The sequence below is a fragment of the Perna viridis genome, chromosome 8 (assembly GCF_037379345.1).
Source record: "Perna viridis isolate PV_CMFRI_1.1 ecotype Kerala chromosome 8, ASM3737934v1, whole genome shotgun sequence".
In the NCBI taxonomy this organism is placed as follows: Eukaryota; Metazoa; Mollusca; class Bivalvia; order Mytilida; family Mytilidae; genus Perna; species Perna viridis.
Window position 1 is genome coordinate 34291653 of NC_142452.1, and position 21324 is coordinate 34312976.

The 21324-nt window shown below is 34.2% G+C and overlaps 1 protein-coding gene across 4 annotated transcripts in view; it reads right to left on the reverse strand.

The window, feature by feature from the left end:
• LOC148610330 (uncharacterized) overlaps positions 1–21324 on the reverse strand; it is a 42754-nt gene that overhangs the window by 313 nt on the left and 21117 nt on the right. For 2 of the 4 annotated variants that reach the window (XM_088542785.1, XM_088542784.1), the window contains 8 exons: positions 20835–20945; positions 20025–20137; positions 10591–10960; positions 9969–10044; positions 9608–9676; positions 7742–7830; positions 6832–6908; positions 1457–5925 (listed from right to left, as the gene is read on the reverse strand). In XM_088542785.1, coding sequence (XP_088398911.1) covers positions 5861–5925; positions 6832–6908; positions 7742–7830; positions 9608–9676; positions 9969–10044; positions 10591–10960; positions 20025–20137; positions 20835–20945 — 970 coding nt within the window. In that variant the 3' untranslated portion in view covers positions 1457–5860. Of the gene's footprint in view, positions 1–458; positions 1101–1456; positions 5926–6831; positions 6909–7741; positions 7831–9607; positions 9677–9968; positions 10045–10590; positions 10961–20024; positions 20138–20834; positions 20946–21324 lie in introns of those variants that run through there. The other 2 variants (XR_015914795.1, XR_015914796.1) reach the window with 2 other exon arrangements.

A 21324-nucleotide genomic window follows, 5' to 3' on the forward strand; every position in this document is an offset into this window, starting at 1 on the left:
CTATTTCAATACAACAACAATTGTATACACAAATTATCTAGAAGTTCTAACTGGTAACAGAACAGATCCACTCATATAACATGTGTAAGATGGTAACGCAGAATATTAAGATTTTGTATATGATCTGACATAAAAAATCGTAAACCTAATGAGTTAGTCTCGCTCATTGTTTTGCAAAACGGTTCCCAAGATGATTAGGGATTCAACTACAATTGCACGTCCTGTCATCGCATTTTGGAATTACTTGACTGATATTACCAAGAATATCCAGGCTAACATGTTTTCACAAAATGTTGGTTCGTGTGGATATTTTTTTAATGTAAATAACGTTGCTTAAGCCTAATCAAGAAGTAATTAATCGATATCAGTTTATAGAAAAAATTTTGTGTATCTTTAATTCATAATAACTACTACGTTTTTTAGGATCCTTCGGTCACTATCCAATCATAGAAGGAACAAAAATCTAATGTTTAATGATTCGATCATCAAATAGTCAAATACATATATAATAATGATCAATTCAAGGCCCATGTCAACGTGACAGAATAGTACAAAGCAGGGTCAATACGTGGATAGATTGATTTCGACTCTGGTCCTTAGAATTTTCTGTCCCATTTATGAATATTATTCACTAATGTGCACTAAAGTAACAGATTGCTTGAACAAGTTTATTCAAGCTGCATTGAATCTCCAACCAATTTAATCTAGTCAAGCGTTCTGTCTGCTGTCCTCCAATTTATTATAGTACAGAAATTCAAACATATTCAAGCAAATCCTACCTTGCTCATTTTGAATTATATTGTGGACTACCGAGATTACTATTAACATTGTAGAATATCAGACTATATGATAAAAGTAACAAAACAGCCAGTATTTGTATTAAGGACACACTTTTTACGAATAACCTTACCAATAATACGTACAACACCCAAATTTTGATAATCTGAGTTGCACATCAACCAACGCATAAACAGATTTGAAATCAATACCAATATGTGTCGTCTCTTCTACTTCAGCGAAGCTCATGAGATACTGAGTGAACGAATGTACTCTCGTCTTCCAGGAATTGGTGGATAGAAACGAAACCCATATGTCTGGACCTGCGTCACCATCAAATATTTGTCATCATAAACATTTAAGTATTTACAATATGCATACAAAATGTACATAATCATCTATTCCGGGTATGATATTTCATAACATAAGCAACTCATCGGGTGTTTTATTTTCAAAATGCACAGGACGCTTACCCAATTTGTGTACCTGGTCCATGCTCCCAGTTTTAGTGGAATCATTTACTTTTGTTTCTTTGTACGTGCTATTTCGGTAATTCCATGTTTTTTGTTGTGTGTATATCTTCTCTTCTAGTCTTTATCCATGAAATATATTCATTTGGTTAACACTCGAATCAGGATTCCCTTGGTTCCTATAGTAATATACCAATGATAGCACTAAAAATTTGTATATCTTTATCATGTTCATAAACACTGTACTAAGTTTGAAAATATTTGTTGTTACAGATTACACAAAGCTTGACGGACGTACACACAATTACAGTGTCATTAACAGACCGACAACTAGACCTACGACTGCTTTCACCATCAGTAACATAAGAAAAACACCGGCATGACAAACTGTACAATTTCCTATTTTTGTATCCGTAAGGATCAAGTATCTGTCTCAATTAAAAAAAGTGTATCAAATCGGATAATAGAAGGAGACGCTAAAGGAAAAGGTGTCGACAAACGTTATGCAGATAAAATAAATGAGAAGAACTACCAGATGTTTCATGAAGAGCGAAGTGTAATCCTCACAATTAATGGTTGGAATAAATTTCCGATATCATTTGAAAAAAAAGTTGTGCAAAGTCTTAAGTAAAAAAAGAACTAATGTACAAGTAAAGTCGCTTAACAGCCAAAGTTTCTTTTATTTATAAACCCTTTTGTAAGCACCAGACAAAATTATCACGACTGTACCATTAATGAATAAGACGAAACCTCAATATCTACAAAATTGTGTCCGCTTAATAATCAAGGTATATCGGCCATGCTTTGTGCAAGGGTAGGAAGATATTTTATGAGGTTTATATAATAATAATAATAATAATAATAATAATAATAATATAATTGATAGTTCTTGAAATTGTATGATGTAGGTTGACAGTTTCATGGTTGGTGAATATCTTGATATTGACAGAGAAACTAATTCTGTCTCCTTTTGTTAAGATGTTATACAAAACAAGATACACAAATGCAGATGTAATACATTAAAGTTATACCAATAGAATGAGAGGTGGGCGTAGCATGCTACACGAGCATAGATCTGTATCAACCATCTATAGATACAAATAAAATTTCATAACCATGATAACGTGGGCAATGTTTCTAGAGCCATAACACCAATAAGATATTACACAAATAATTTCATATTCATCAAAATGGTATTTGATGAAATACCAAATGAATACACAATGAAAAATCAATTATTTTAATCTATGCATTGACTTTTTCTGACAACTGAGTTTCAATAACGTATGTAACAAAGAAACCAATTATGCAGTAACAAATTAAACGATTCAGTAATTACCTTTTTGAAAATCAATCTTTCGATTATTGCACTTGACTATGAAAACAATTCGGTCAATTAAATCCTTAATAATGAAATAAATACTTCAAATATCCAAAATTAAACCAAGAATATTAAATAACAACATTAGCTGAAATGTAACAATGCTTTAAATGCGTGCAAAACATTATAAATTCATCATATTAGTAACATAAACCACATGAAAACGAAAGGACAAGTGAAATTTAACATGATAAAAATATACACTTCTTGCGTCAGAATCTAGATTCAACAGACAATATATATCACAAAAATAATAAATACAAGGCAAACAAAAAGAAGCTAGTTTGTGACCGGGATAGAATACAAAATCTATTTTTAAGAAACAGATTGTTTCATTTTTTATCTATTTTGAAGTGCAGAGGAAATAAGAGGAATTAAGTAGCAGTCTCTGTAAAGAATCATGCATGTTCTGCAATAAGTGATACACCAAAAAAAAAAAAAAAAGTCTACACATTTGTTTGCTATGCTATTTAAATGTTGCTTTGTGTGTCTATATGATAAAATGTTTAAAGCTGTATTAACTGCCGAATTTGTTCAGTTTTGATTCTACAGAATCTTGGTGATTCAATGAAACAAGTTTGTAGTAATGTAATTGAAGCAATAAATGTCGATAATACCTACAGAATATTGTGAAAACAACATTTTTTTAATCAGAGAAGATCGATAGCTTTGATCTAATTATTTTTCGCCATTACTTCCGAAGATTGCCGACAGGACATTCACCTGGGTTAAAAATAACAATAACAGATTCACAGGCAAGCACAAGTCTAGTTTTCATTTCATTTCATATATTTCTTAAATAGTTTTCAAATAAATAACGACCATATTTGTGCCACATTATATCACAATACATAAATTTCAAAAGGATCTTTGGGTTATATTCGAACCTTTTCCTTTTACGGCTTAAGTTCGTCGGTCTTGCTAGCTGTTAAATAACCACTTTCGCTTTGCTATTCCCCTTAATTTTGAATTCAACAATAGTACATATCCCCTTAAACCGAGGATTATATGGAAAGCCATGTGTTGATTTCTGTTTACTATATACCTTTTAATCAAACTATCAAAAATACAAATAAACGTGTAGGCTTTTTGAATTATGCATCACATTTTGCATGATTCTTAGCTGGAGTGCTACTTTTAAAATCTGATGTTGATGATATAATAGTAAACATTTTGACAATCACCTCATCTTCTACTTAAAGTACTTTGCAAATTTAATTTTCTAAGTTTAACAAAATGAGTTCGTTCATATTGTAGATCTTCTAATCCTTTGATTAGTAGAAACGATTTACACTCCAATGAATTTTTTTCCGTTTTTAGCAAATGGAAAAAAAATAACACAACTAGTGTCATATGAATAGTGAGACAGGGAATACCAGGCTTCAAAAGTATTAAACAATAGCCTTAAACAAATAATTTGGGACTTACAACTCTGTTGAAATAGATATTATGGATTTTTGTATTTGCAACTGACACTGTAATGCCTTAGATATATATTGGAAATGTGTATATATAGACAATAACAATATATTGACTTGAAATAAATACAATATGAGCCTTAGAATCAAGTTTTTTCTTCTGATTCATGCTGATTTCATACCATTTTAAAATCTAGTCAATTTATTTGAAGTGTTATTGTCTTCATACTAAAATATTTATTAATTTTTTTTAAAATCAAGTTTAACTTTTATAAAACGCTTATATCATTTCTTTCCGATTAGTGGTCCCTTATAAATTGGTTGTTCGTGCAAGGCTAGGAAATAAGTTAGTATACTGCCAATACATTTCAGTTCAGTTGCTCTAATAGAAGAACCGCAGTATAAATATTGTCTTCTCCATGAAAAAAAATTGAATTTGAATTTACAATTCATCTAAATATAAACATAGACACAATATACATGTAAATAAGGCACATATAAGAAAAGATCATTTTTTGTTACGCCAACAATAAACAATACTGTAAAGGTACTACCGTTCGTTGGGTACCAATTTTCATGAATTTCGTGGGTAAGGTAAACCATGAAATTTGATTCCATACGAAAATAATTATTTACTTTAAATTGTATGACAAAATCATCAAAAGCAGGAATTCAAGAATCCACGAACTTGTGCTTTTCCCCTAAACCAGGAAAACTGATACCTACAGATTTTAGTACTTTCACAGTAGCACAGAAATTTGCACGCAATTGATCTTTCAACAAGATGAATTACCATACTTGATAACAAATTTTCCAAATGGAATATGAAATACTTCATTAGAAGGAAAAATAGGCTATGAGAATATTGTATAGGTTTTCAGGCACTATTGCAACCCAAAAAAACATTCCCACATCAGCTATTTTTTATTACATGGAAAAAAAACAAGACTAATACATATCTGAACCTGCATCACTGTCATATATTTTTCAGTGTCTTCAATATGTTTATATACCCTAAGCAAATTAATAAACTGGTGAAAATTACAAATTTCCATTTGTAATGACCAAATGATAGCATTTACTGCTGAAAAAAAATTGCTAAGTCCAACATACCAAAAATGTTGGAAAAAATTAATGACATTTCTCAATACTAAAAGGTGCACGTCTTAAATACGTATGTAAATACTGTGCATAGTTTGAATAATATTGGTTGAATACTTTTTGAGTTACAGATTATCAAGGATGTATAGAATGAATAAAAGTCTTTTGTTCTTTTTTTTTTTTAAATGAGACGAGATGTGATACATGTGTGTTAAAAACCTACCAAATTTACCTTTATTTCTTATTTAAAAAGCACTTACAGACCACTTAGAGATGACTCTTAGCTGGTCATTTAGTATTTGATTTTTTGAGGTAAAACTTGCACAGAATTAGTACTTTGCATGTGTACTTGTTCTTGATTTGTTTAGTTTAAGTGAGTGATGTAAGTATGGTCCTCCAAAAGATACATATCAGAGATATTCAGAAGGATTTGAGTCTAAATTTAATTTGGTACTTTGACATAATATCCAAGTGAAATATAATTACCCTTGTAACATACATTATATACAAACTGGAAAGAAAAAAAAACAAACAAAAAGCTGGCATTATAAAGTTGTGTGTATACAAAGCTGTGCACAAAGTTTTGTTACTACATTTTTGTACATGTATATAAAGATACATAATAAGAGTTAACCACAAAGAATGATTTTCTTTTAATATTGAAAGTTCTTGTAATTTTATCCATTCCACATCACAGTATAATATTAAGCCTTTTATTTAACATCAGCACAAAGTATACACTCTCTTAAAGGACAGCAGAACTTATGGAATCCATGGCCTAAAAATGAAATTATATAATATACTTAACATGCTAAACGAGAGACATGTGAGTCAATGCAACTAGTGACACTGCCCCTCCCCCCACCATTGCAATACAACTTCAGTGTATGGTCAAAATATAGACAAGTTATTATTGCCATAGGATCTGAAATGAAATCATAAGTTGCAGAGAAAACTGTTACCAAACAATGGGTCAAAGACAATAAACAGGGAGTAAATGTCCAGAATGCCTGAAATCAGATCCAACAATATGGGACCTGTACCTGATTTTGGATAAAGAAATATCAAGAGGCTGCAATTTGTAGTTGCTGAGAAAAGTGTTACAAGAATAATTTCCCTGATCAACCAACCAAAATTCAACACACTATAACAGGATTTTCAAATGTGTGACAGAAAGACAGATGGACAAACAAGGGTATATCAAAATATACCCCACCTTGGAAGCGTGGAATCTATAAATGCAATCATAAAAACAATATTATTTTCATTTTTGAAGCCTATAAAACTTAAATACTTAAATTGATGCATCAATTTGCTATATATTTAATCAAAGAAAATACATGTTATTACAGTACATAAAAAATATACATTAAAAATACTTAAATAATTATGACGATGCATAACTCCATAAAAACTAAAGCAAAAATAGTAATGTAATTAAAAAACTAATGCGTGTATTTACAATGAATTGTAATTTGATCATTCAAGACCAAAAAGGGGTTCTTATCTATATGACCTGGAGAAAATTGGTCCGCAGAATAAAAATTCTGACTAGTTTGAATTAAATGAATTGTGTTTCAAACAAAAATCAATTTTTTTCTCTCGAAAAATCAAAAATCATTTAAAAATTTTCAAACCCTAAGTACATTTGTATTTTACCAGTATTTGACATAATTCAACTTACCACAGGGAAAAACAATGATACCAGGTTCAACATGAGAAACGGTCTCTGTTAATTTTATATTACAGTTCCTACAGCTCCTGAAAAATAGGGTTAAAATATACCATGTATACAGAGTAACAGCAATTTTGAAGTTGGGACAGAAAATATCACAGTGAGTCTGATAGGGCAAGATGTGATGTTCAGTCAATACAATTAAAACTGTGCTATCTACTGATATGATACTTAATCAAATAGCCAGTAACCATTGACATATTTACCGTAAGGTCAACAAAAAAAAAAAAAAAAACAAACAAAAAACAAAAATCATGAAAGAATAATACAGGTACCATACATACATACAATTTTAACTACTTTAATAATGAGAAATTGATCTTGTAAAAAATACAGACTTCCATCAAAAGGATATCTTTTACAAATTTACAAATACATGTATTTTACCTGATTATGCAAGACACCAAACAAGTACATGTTGTTTGAAAAAAAAAACCCATGTATATATGCAGTAAAGAAGGCAAAATTTCAAGTTAAACTCAGCACCAATTAAAAACATAGTCTGGTCTGAAAAATACAATCACTTTATACAATCAATACAATTTGAGCTTCCATCTGTTCAAGTTTGTTTCAAGACTTTTTACATATACCTACATGTAGTTTATGCAGAAAACACATGGAAATAAAAAAATTGTAGAGTAAATTTTGTCCTACTTTATGACATCACAATACTTTGATCTATTATGGCGTCATAAGTTTGGACTAATTTTACACTAACAATTTTTTGTGAATAGGACTGCAGCTTTCAAATGCAAGAATGGGAAATCTCAGACACCCTTTGGTAAGATATAATAGTTCTCTAACTCAGGTCTGTACCTTCCACTCATACAGGTGTTAGATTCTTATTGTCTTAACCTACCTGTTTATTCTAGTACTGGTTCCCCAATGTACTTCCATATCCTCCCTGTATTGTCTGTTAACCACACCTTGATCCAGTGTTACATACATCTATAAATAGAATAAAATTGTTTTCTACTTCTTGTGACTAAAAAATTAATATGAACATCTACATTTGAGGCACAGCCTTCCTGTAAAATTTCATCAAAATCCCTTGAGCTGGCTATGGGAAAATTTAAACAGATGGATTATTTCCCTTTGGTGTTTTTTGACAACAATGCACATCTACATATGAAGCCCAATCTTCCTTCCTACATGTATACAATTTCATCAAAATCCATTGAAGGGTTAATGATGAGTTACACTTACAAACAATGTAGACAGACAGAAAGAAAGACAGACAGACAAGATGATTCCTACATTAATCATCAAGTTTTGTTCATTGGCAATCTAATTAAAGATAGATCTCGCACTTGCTCTCTCACTCTATATGTTGATGTACTCCCAAACAGTTAGAGTGGGTAAATGCTCTCGGACCCACATGGGGTCTGGGAGTAAGCCAAAGCGTCAACACAGCAGCCCAGCCGCTAGTAGGACATACTCTGAGTTCTTCGGTCAGGTATCCCAAAGACAGTGTTGATAAGACAATTCAAAAGATTTTTTTAAAAATCAACAACTGCAGCTTTGTGAGCATCACATCTTTTACAGATCTACAAATTTCATGCACATTTTGCACTGTATGTTTTAACTACATCTGTTTAGTGTAGAAAGTTCTCTCCGACTCCAATTTGTTAAATTTAGAAGCAACATTTTTTTTCTGATATGTACAAAATGACATATTGAAAATATCCAATAAGAAGATAACGTATGAGTTGTGATATGAACACTCCATACACAGGTGCTGAAGGAATGTTGCCACAGATGAAAGGAAAGTTGACAATTCTGAATGAAAAGTCATCACGTTTGTGGTAAATTGAAGACCACACTATAATATGTATAACAAGAATTGGTAAGGTCAATATTTCAAAGAGACAACAACCCCACCAGGATGAAAATATCTGCCCAAGGGCACCCATTGATCTTCAATGAATGAGGAGGAAATCCTTACACCATTGGGCAGGCTGCAGCTGGCCTCAAAACATCACAATACACAGGTACAGCAAAATAGATGCCCCTACATTTTTAAGTAACAGATAAAAAAACTAAAGGTAAAAATGAAAGAAGACATATAGAGGTAAGAAATTCCTGACTTAGGACAGGTGCAAAATATGAGGGGTGGGAGTCAAAGTATGTATTCTTTAGAACTCCCCATTATACTGTTCAAAATTAGCAAGAATATGTAGACATCTTAAAGTTCTATGCTTACTGAATTTACATTGATAAAATCTAAAAAAAATGGAGTATTTTATGAAAACATTGTTATGTCCAGAGTCCAGTTTCATAAAATATCTACAACTGAAAAATTCCTCAAATTCTTCTTCAACTCAAACTCTAACCACCACCCGAAATTCTCTAGAACATATGCACAATCTTTATAAAGCCACACACAAAATTTCAAATCATTTCATCTGCTGGGAACCGAGTTTTTGTTACAAAAGTTTTTTCTATCATTCCATATAGTGAAAAATGGTAAGTCACACAAAACATGAATTTGATATCAGACAACAGCCAAAATTGCTTACAATAAATGCCCCACAAACTAAATTTAAATCAATCCAATGACTGAAAGCCTACTAATCATGCCGAAATTCAGAAATATGGTATGACAGACGGACAGACAAGGTGATTCCAATATACCACACAATTGTTGAGGGGGAATAACGAGATCACTTGAGAAAATTAATTTAAGATTTTGTTTTAACGTGGAACTATCAAAAAAAGATCTTACAATACTGTCATGACTGTCATGTTTATCATCTTTATAGCCTTCCTTCTCACTGCTAACTACAAACTGCAACTAAAACAGGTATGCAAACTCAATAGATATCGTCTTTTTCACAGAACTAAAAATACTATTTATAAGCTTATAAAATGACTTTAAATTAATCATGTTAATGCTTAACTTTGATTCTCTCCTTGGAAGAATTTGACAAGAATGATCTTTAATAATAAATTTTTTATCAAAATGTGGAGTTGCTCATAAAAAGTCAAGTCCGGGGTAGACAAAGAGGAATGGAAAACTAAGACACGTTGAACAAATCAGTTTCCATGGTGCAGATGGATACACCGTAACGATCAACAATACATACCTCAGGCATTAGTGTCACAGGCTTCTTTGTCCAGAGATAGGAATCTAGCTTCTCAAGCAAACTGTGGGTGATGTTCCTAAAATATAGTTATTGATGAGAAAACATTCCAATTTCTAATTCCTACATGTATACAGCATTCCATTGACAATCATACATTGTGTGCACTGATTACAAATTACACACTATGCATATCTGTGTAATGACTGACCTAAAATGATGTTCTTAAAAAATATTGTAATTGATTACAAATTAAACACAGTGAGTCCAAAATTTAAAATATTACATGTAGTTAAGTATCCACAAATTAAATTTTATTCAAGTTAAAAATGATTGTACATGTAGTAATTGTTTTATGGCGTGTTTTTATACTACTTTATGCCACCCCTTTTTAACACCATATTTAATTCCTTGAGTGTTTCATGTCAAATGAACATGTACATGCACAAAACTATACATATCAAAATAGTATTAAAACACAAACAAGTACAAACATGGAAAGACAGACATTTTGTATTATATTGTACCATCTGCTGGTTAGACATTCCTGTCAATGCTGTTAAAGGCATATTTTTTCTGACAAAAAGGTTTTTCCATAAGCATGAGATCCACAGCATAAACTTACCTCTGTTGTCTATGGAGGAATGAACTGAGAACACAAGACTGGAAGAATGCTGGAGAGAACATTATCCCAGTCTTCCCATAATCTTCTATAATCTGAACTGTTGTGACTGGTCCAAGGTTCTGTATCATCAATTGTCCAATAGCATCCCAAGTGATAAATGCCACTTCAGCAGAGCTTTTGTCTGGTTCCCATAATGCTACATAATTAGAAGCTTGATCATTGTTGTTAGATGCATCACCATCATCACCAGAATTAGGTGTAATAACTTCTGAATGAATGGAAGTATTCATATCAAGTTTTTTCTGCTGGTTGATCTCATTAAATTGGTCAATAAACCATTTCCACTCTTCTAAGGAACTTGGTAGAATACCTATGACAAACAATACAAAAAAAATGAAATAAAAACTCTTAAGGAGGTAGACCTAGGGTAATGGACACAATTCTTAAAAATCATTGGAACGTTTGTATTCAGCATTTTACATCAATCTTATATAAGCATCTAATTAACTTTTATTCTGCTTCAAACGAAAGCTTGAGAGGCTTTGGTGAAATTGAATATAATACAAACATATCACTGATTTCATGAGTTACCCTAGGTCTACCTCCTTAAATATAGAGGGATTTACACATATTTGTTATTTGTTTTCCTTTGTTTCCATTTTTTATGGTGTTAAACTATATACTAAGTTCTTTTATGTTAGGATAAATGTATGTTTTATAATTGTGATTGTCATAATTTGTTTAAAAACTGAGGAATTTTGGTGTTATGACCCCTTTCACATACACACACCTTTCTTATGAATCCATACCAATAATTAATTCTTCATCATTTGAAACCATTTTTGTATTTAAAATATTAGCATTTGTAAATAATTCTGAACAACTTGAAGACATTATTGTCAAGCATTTGTTTTGATTTACAAAAGGAGATAAAATGTATTTGACATGTCAACATTTTTCATGAATGTCCATGAATCTTTTTATTTATTTTATTTGTAAAGACCTCGCAAAACACTCTTAACCATTTGTACTCATTGTTAACTGATTGCAAGAACTGTTTGGGGTGCTATTTTATACAATTGTTTTACAATTCATTTCTTCAAGTATAGTTTACAATAGTTTTTCAATGGATAAGCAGAGAAACACTATATCAAGCATGCAGTTTGCAAATACAAATGAATACATTGTCCAGGACAAAAACAGTTAGGTTGTCTTGCTGTAGGCAAAGAAGTCGAAAAAGTTCTTATTTTGTAAAACATGTCAAATGTTCAATTGAAGAATGCATGAGGCTGTATGTCTTGAATTTATATGAAAAATGCAACTCCATTGAAAAATCATTATTATTCATAAAACACTCTGACATAACAAATCTGGAAGAATTCTTAAAAACTTTAAAGGTTATTGTAAACCATTCCATCATTATTTATAAAAAAACTTGGACTATATTGTATTAAGTTGCAATGGATTCACTATTCTTTACAATATTGTATGCATTTGTAAATTGTTTGTAAATTTTGAAGATTTGTAAGGAATTGTAAGAAAGATTTGTATATGTGAAGAGGGTATTAGTCACTTGTGTTTTGATAATATATGTCCAAGGGGATGGATAATAAGAAAAAGCTATGGATACTAACTGAATGATGAGCCTTGTCAGATATGTACCACCTGTCCTATTACTACTGAATGATGGAAAACCTTGTCAGATACCTACCATCTGTCCTATTACTACTGAATGATGGAAAACCTTGTCTGATACCTACCATCTGTCCTATTACTACTGAATGATGGAAAACCTTGTCTGATACCTACCATCTGTCCTATTACTACTGAATGATGGAAAACCTTGTCTGATACCTACCATCTGTCCTATTACTACTGAATGATGGAAAACCTTGTCTGATACCTACCATCTGTCCTATTACTACTGAATGATGGAAAACCTTGTCAGATACCTACCATCTGTCCTATTACTACTGAATGATGGAAAACCTTGTCTGATACCTACCATCTGTCCTATTACTACTGAATGATGGAAAACCTTGTCAGATACCTACCATCTGTCCTATTACTACTGAATGATGAATCTTGTCAGATACCTACCATCTGTCCTATTACTACTGAATGATGAGCCTTGTCAGATACCTACCATCTGTCCTATTACTACTGAATGATGGAAAACCTTGTCAGATACCTACCATCTGTCCTATTACTACTGAATGATGAGCCTTGTCAGATACCTACCATCTGTCCTATTACTACTGAATGATGGAAAACCTTGTCTGATACCTACCATCTGTCCTATTACTACTGAATGATGGAAAACCTTGTCTGATACCTACCATCTGTCCTATTACTACTGAATGATGGAAAACCTTGTCAGATACCTACCATCTGTCCTATTACTACTGAATGATGAGCCTTGTCAGATACCTACCATCTGTCCTATTACTACTGAATGATGGAAAACCTTGTCAGATACCTACCATCTGTCCTATTACTACTGAATGATGGAAAACCTTGTCAGATACCTACCATCGGTCCTATTACTACTGAATGATGGAAAACCTTGTCAGATACCTACCATCTGTCCTATTACTACTGAATGATGAGCCTTGTCTAATACCTACCATCTGTCCGATTACTACTGAATGATGGAAAACCTTGTCAGATACCTACCATCTGTCCTATTACTACTGAATGATGGAAAACCTTGTCTGATACCTACCATCTGTCCTATTACTACTGAATGATGGAAAACCTTGTCAGATACCTACCATCTGTCCTATTACTACTGAATGATGAACCTTGTCAGATACCTACCATCTGTCCTATTACTACTGAATGATGAACCTTGTCAGATACCTACCATCTGTCCTATTACTACTGAATGATGGAAAACCTTGTCAGATACCTACCATCTGTCCTATTACTACTGAATGATGGAAAACCTTGTCTGATACCTACCATCTGTCCTATTACTACTGAATGATGGAAAACCTTGTCTGATACCTACCATCTGTCCTATTACTACTGAATGATGGAAAACCTTGTCAGATACCTACCATCTGTCCTATTACTACTGAATGATGGAAAACCTTGTCAGATACCTACCATCTGTCCTATTACTACTGAATGATGGAAAACCTTGTCTGATACCTACCATCTGTCATATTACTACTGAATGATGGAAAACCTTGTCTGATACCTACCATCTGTCCTATTACTACTGAATGATGGAAAACCTTGTCAGATACCTACCATCTGTCCTATTACTACTGAATGATGGAAAACCTTGTCAGATACCTACCATCTGTCCTATTACTACTGAATGATGGAAAACCTTGTCAGATACCTACCATCTGTCCTATTACTACTGAATGATGAATCTTGTCAGATACCTACCATCTGTCCTATTACTACTGAATGATGAGCCTTGTCAGATACCTACCATCTGTCCTATTACTACTGAATGATGGAAAACCTTGTCAGATACCTACCATCTGTCCTATTACTACTGAATGATGAGCCTTGTCAGATACCTACCATCTGTCCTATTACTACTGAATGATGGAAAACCTTGTCTGATACCTACCATCTGTCCTATTACTACTGAATGATGGAAAACCTTGTCTGATACCTACCATCTGTCCTATTACTACTGAATGATGGAAAACCTTGTCAGATACCTACCATCTGTCCTATTACTACTGAATGATGAATCTTGTCAGATACCTACCATCTGTCCTATTACTACTGAATGATGAATCTTGTCAGATACCTACCATCTGTCCTATTACTACTGAATGATGAGCCTTGTCAGATACCTACCATCTGTCCTATTACTACTGAATGATGGAAAACCTTGTCAGATACCTACCATCTGTCCTATTACTACTGAATGATGGAAAACCTTGTCTGATACCTACCATCTGTCCTATTACTACTGAATGATGGAAAACCTTGTCAGATACCTACCATCTGTCCTATTACTACTGAATGATGAGCCTTGTCTAATACCTACCATCTGTCCGATTACTACTGAATGATGGAAAACCTTGTCAGATACCTACCATCTGTCCTATTACTACTGAATGATGGAAAACCTTGTCTGATACCTACCATCTGTCCTATTACTACTGAATGATGGAAAACCTTGTCAGATACCTACCATCTGTCCTATTACTACTGAATGATGAACCTTGTCAGATACCTACCATCTGTCCTATTACTACTGAATGATGAACCTTGTCAGATACCTACCATCTGTCCTATTACTACTGAATGATGGAAAACCTTGTCAGATACCTACCATCTGTCCTATTACTACTGAATGATGGAAAACCTTGTCTGATACCTACCATCTGTCCTATTACTACTGAATGATGGAAAACCTTGTCTGATACCTACCATCTGTCCTATTACTACTGAATGATGGAAAACCTTGTCAGATACCTACCATCTGTCCTATTACTACTGAATGATGGAAAACCTTGTCAGATACCTACCATCTGTCCTATTACTACTGAATGATGGAAAACCTTGTCTGATACCTACCATCTGTCCTATTACTACTGAATGATGGAAAACCTTGTCTGATACCTACCATCTGTCCTATTACTACTGAATGATGGAAAACCTTGTCAGATACCTACCATCTGTCCTATTACTACTGAATGATGAGCCTTGTCAGATACCTACCATCTGTCCTATTACTACTGAATGATGGAAAACCTTGTCAGATACCTACCATCTGTCCTATTACTACTGAATGATGAGCCTTGTCAGATACCTACCATCTGTCCTATTACTACTGAATGATGGAAAACCTTGTCTGATACCTACCATCTGTCCTATTACTACTGAATGATGGAAAACCTTGTCTGATACCTACCATCTGTCCTATTACTACTGAATGATGGAAAACCTTGTCAGATACCTACCATCTGTCCTATTACTACTGAATGATGAATCTTGTCAGATACCTACCATCTGTCCTATTACTACTGAATGATGAATCTTGTCAGATACCTACCATCTGTCCTATTACTACTGAATGATGAGCCTTGTCAGATACCTACCATCTGTCCTATTACTACTGAATGATGGAAAACCTTGTCAGATACCTACCATCTGTCCTATTACTACTGAATGATGGAAAACCTTGTCTGATACCTACCATCTGTCCTATTACTACTGAATGATGGAAAACCTTGTCAGATACCTACCATCTGTCCTATTACTACTGAATGATGAGCCTTGTCTGATACCTACCATCTGTCCTATTACTACTGAATGATGGAAAACCTTGTCAGATACCTACCATCTGTCCTATTACTACTGAATGATGGAAAACCTTGTCTGATACCTACCATCTGTCCTATTACTACTGAATGATGGAAAACCTTGTCAGATACCTACCATCTGTCCTATTACTACTGAATGATGGAAAACCTTGTCTGATACCTACCATCTGTCCTATTACTACTGAATGATGAACCTTGTCAGATACCTACCATCTGTCCTATTACTACTGAATGATGAACCTTGTCAGATACCTACCATCTGTCCTATTACTACTGAATGATGGAAAACCTTGTCAGATACCTACCATCTGTCCTATTACTACTGAATGATGAGCCTTGTCAGATACCTACCATCTGTCCTATTACTACTGAATGATGAACCTTGTCAGATACCTACCATCTGTCCTATTACTACTGAATGATGGAAAACCTTGTCTGATACCTACCATCTGTCCTATTACTACTGAATGATGAGCCTTGTCTAATACCTACCATCTGTCCTATTACTACTGAATGATGGAAAACCTTGTCTGATACCTACCATCTGTCCTATTACTACTGAATGATGGAAAACCTTGTCAGATACCTACCATCTGTCCTATTACTACTGAATGATGGAAAACCTTGTCTGATACCTACCATCTGTCCTACTTCTACTGAATGATGGAAAACCTTGTCAGATACCTACCATCTGTCCTATTACTACTGAATGATGAGCCTTGTCAGATACCTACCATCTGTCCTATTACTACTGAATGATGAGCCTTGTCAGATACCTACCATCTGTCCTATTACTACTGAATGATGGAAAACCTTGTCAGATACCTACCATCTGTCCTATTACTACTGAATGATGGAAAACCTTGTCTGATACCTACCATCTGTCCTATTACTACTGAATGATGGAAAACCTTGTCTGATACCTACCATCTGTCCTATTACTACTGAATGATGGAAAACCTTGTCAGATACCTACCATCTGTCCTATTACTACTGAATGATGGAAAACCTTGTCTGATACCTACCATCTGTCCTATTACTACTGAATGATGGAAAACCTTGTCAGATACCTACCATCTGTCCTATTACTACTGAATGATGAGCCTTGTCTAATACCTACCATCTGTCCGATTACTACTGAATGATGGAAAACCTTGTCAGATACCTACCATCTGTCCGATTACTACTGAATGATGGAAAACCTTGTCTGATACCTACCATCTGTCCTATTACTACTGAATGATGGAAAACCTTGTCAGATACCTACCATCTGTCCTATTACTACTGAATGATGAACCTTGTCAGATACCTACCATCTGTCCTATTACTACTGAATGATGAACCTTGTCAGATACCTACCATCTGTCCTATTACTACTGAATGATGGAAAACCTTGTCAGATACCTACCATCTGTCCTATTACTACTGAATGATGGAAAACCTTGTCTGATACCTACCATCTGTCCTATTACTACTGAATGATGGAAAACCTTGTCTGATACCTACCATCTGTCCTATTACTACTGAATGATAGAAAACCTTGTCTGATACCTACCATCTGTCCTATTACTACTGAATGATGGAAAACCTTGTCAGATACCTACCATCTGTCCTATTACTACTGAATGATGAGCCTTGTCTGATATCTACCATCTGTCCTATTACTACTGAATGATGGAAAACCTTGTCAGATACCTACCATCTGTCCTATTACTACTGAATGATGAATCTTGTCAGATACCTACCATCTGTCCTATTACTACTGAATGATGAGCCTTGTCAGATACCTACCATCTGTCCTATTACTACTGAATGATGGAAAACCTTGTCAGATACCTACCATCTGTCCTATTACTACTGAATGATGAGCCTTGTCAGATACCTACCATCTGTCCTATTACTACTGAATGATGGAAAACCTGTCTGATACCTACCATCTGTCCTATTACTACTGAATGATGGAAAACCTTGTCTGATACCTACCATCTGTCCTATTACTACTGAATGATGGAAAACCTTGTCAGATACCTACCATCTGTCCTATTACTACTGAATGATGAATCTTGTCAGATACCTACCATCTGTCCTATTACTACTGAATGATGAATCTTGTCAGATACCTACCATCTGTCCTATTACTACTGAATGATGAGCCTTGTCAGATACCTACCATCTGTCCTATTACTACTGAATGATGGAAAACCTTGTCAGATACCTACCATCTGTCCTATTACTACTGAATGATGGAAAACCTTGTCTGATACCTACCATCTGTCCTATTACTACTGAATGATGAACCTTGTCAGATACCTACCATCTGTCCTATTACTACTGAATGATGAGCCTTGTCTGATACCTACCATCTGTCCTATTACTACTGAATGATGGAAAACCTTGTCAGATACCTACCATCTGTCCTATTACTACTGAATGATGGAAAACCTTGTCTGATACCTACCATCTGTCCTATTACTACTGAATGATGGAAAACCTTGTCAGATACCTACCATCTGTCCTATTACTACTGAATGATGAATCTTGTCAGATACCTACCATCTGTCCTATTACTACTGAATGATGAACCTTGTCAGATACCTACCATCTGTCCTATTACTACTGAATGATGAACCTTGTCAGATACCTACCATCTGTCCTATTACTACTGAATGATGGAAAACCTTGTCAGATACCTACCATCTGTCCTATTACTACTGAATGATGAGCCTTGTCAGATACCTACCATCTGTCCTATTACTACTGAATGATGAACCTTGTCAGATACCTACCATCTGTCCTATTACTACTGAATGATGGAAAACCTTGTCTGATACCTACCATCTGTCCTATTACTACTGAATGATGAGCCTTGTCTAATACCTACCATCTGTCCTATTACTACTGAATGATGGAAAACCTTGTCTGATACCTACCATCTGTCCTATTACTACTGAATGATGGAAAACCTTGTCAGATACCTACCATCTGTCCTATTACTACTGAATGATGGAAAACCTTGTCTGATACCTACCATCTGTCCTACTTCTACTGAATGATGGAAAACCTTGTCAGATACCTACCATCTGTCCTATTACTACTGAATGATGAGCCTTGTCAGATACCTACCATCTGTCCTATTACTACTGAATGATGGAAAACCTTGTCAGATACCTACCATCTGTCCTATTACTACTGAATGATGGAAAACCTTGTCAGATACCTACCATCTGTCCTATTACTACTGAATGATGGAAAACCTTGTCAGATACCTACCATCTGTCCTATTACTACTGAATGATGGAAAACCTTGTCAGATACCTACCATCTGTCCTATTACTACTGAATGATGGAAAACCTTGTCTGATACCTACCATCTGTCCTATTACTACTGAATGATGGAAAACCTTGTCTAATACCTACCATCTGTCCTATTACTACTGAATGATGGAAAACCTTGTCAGATACCTACCATCTGTCCTATTACTACTGAATGATGAGCCTTGTCAGATACCTACTATCTGTCCTATTACTACTGAATGATGGAAAACCTTGTCAGATACCTACCATCTGTCCTATTACTACTGAATGATGAGCCTTGTCAGATACCTACCATCTGTCCTATTACTACTGAATGATGAGCCTTGTCAGATACCTACCATCTGTCCTATTACTACTGAATGATGGAAAACCTTGTCAGATACCTACCATCTGTCCTATTACTACTGAATGATGAATCTTGTCTGATACCTACCATCTGTCCTATTACTACTGAATGATGGAAAACCTTGTCTGATACCTACCATCTGTCCTATTACTACTGAATGATGGAAAACCTTGTCTGATACCTACCATCTGTCCTATTACTACTGAATGATGGAAAACCTTGTCTGATACCTACCATCTGTCCTATTACTACTGAATGATGGAAAACCTTGTCAGATACCTACCATCTGTCCTATTACTACTGAATGAACCTTGTCTGATACCTACTATCTGTCCTTATACTACTGAATGATGAGCCTTGTCAGATACCTACCATCTGTCCTATTACTACTGAATGATGGAAAACCTTGTCAGATACCTCCCATCTGTCCTACTTCTACTGAATGATGGAAAACCTTGTCAGATACCTACCATCTGTCCTATTACTATCCAGTAGTCTTAGATCTTGTAGATAATTGATAATGACAAGCATTTCTCTGTACCTCTGTAGTCTTTTGAGTAATGTGAGATGCCCATGCCAATACCTATCAAATCATAAAATGAAATATCATAGAATATATGATTAAGGACTTCTATCTTAAATTCAGTGAAAACAGACCTGAAACTAAAATAAATATTGATTCCTAAAAAGCAGGGAATTATATTGTAAGGTTTAAGAATAAGAAAGTAGAATGACTGTTTTGTTTAAGTATTTAACAAAAAATAAAAAAATCTGTCACCAGTATATTATTGATACAAGAAAGTTTCTAGGTTTTAAAAGAACTACATAAATGAACATGTAGTTTCCAAATTTACTAAATTCTCTAGAACAAAGGTTCCCCCCCTCATGACTTGTGTGTTTTTCCAGTTCATAGACAAGAATAACTGTGAGCAATGCTTACTAACTTGATACTCCCACTCCTATTTTTGAAACCATGAACCTTTTGACCTCCAAATTGATTAGGATCAAAATCTGAATTTGGTGGTGCACAATGTGAAAATGTAATGAAGATGTTCTGAAAGTTTCATTAAATTCCATACAGTGGTGTACCAGGAGTAACAGAAAAGAGATGAGTATCCCTCTGCATAATAGAGAGAAGGGAAAACAGAAGGGAGAATGGACAACCCCATCAATATAATTCTTCCCCTCCTCCCCCCTCCCCGATACTTTTGGAATAAGAATCTACAAGTTATTTATTTTGATAGGAAGAGTTAAGGTTTCAAAATATAGTATCTACATACCCAACATCTTTGCATAGATGACAGAAACTTTCAGTCAGGCTGATATCAAGTGTATGTATGGCACTGTTTATCAAACCCTCATCTTCCCATTTGACCAAATGACTGCATGACCTGCAAAAGAAAACAGATGCACAGAATACAACCATTCCCCCTTTTGTAGTGTTTCAAGTAAAATTGTCATTTAAAAAAAATAAAAAAGAGTGAACCTTGAGTGAAGCTTAATTTGTTCATGTCAAACCTTACATACTGTAAAAATACTATTTTTCCTGGGGTAACAACTGTTGTGGGTTTCATGGTTAGGACAAACCACAAAATTTGGTCCCCAAAGAAAAGGAGATTTTCATTGATGTGTATATTAAAAACATCAAAACCACGAATTGAAAAATCAACAAACTTGTGTTTCCTCCCTAATTCATGAAATTTGGTATCCACAAATTCAATTACATTCACAGTATGAAAATATTAAAATCCATTGACATGTTTTTAATTT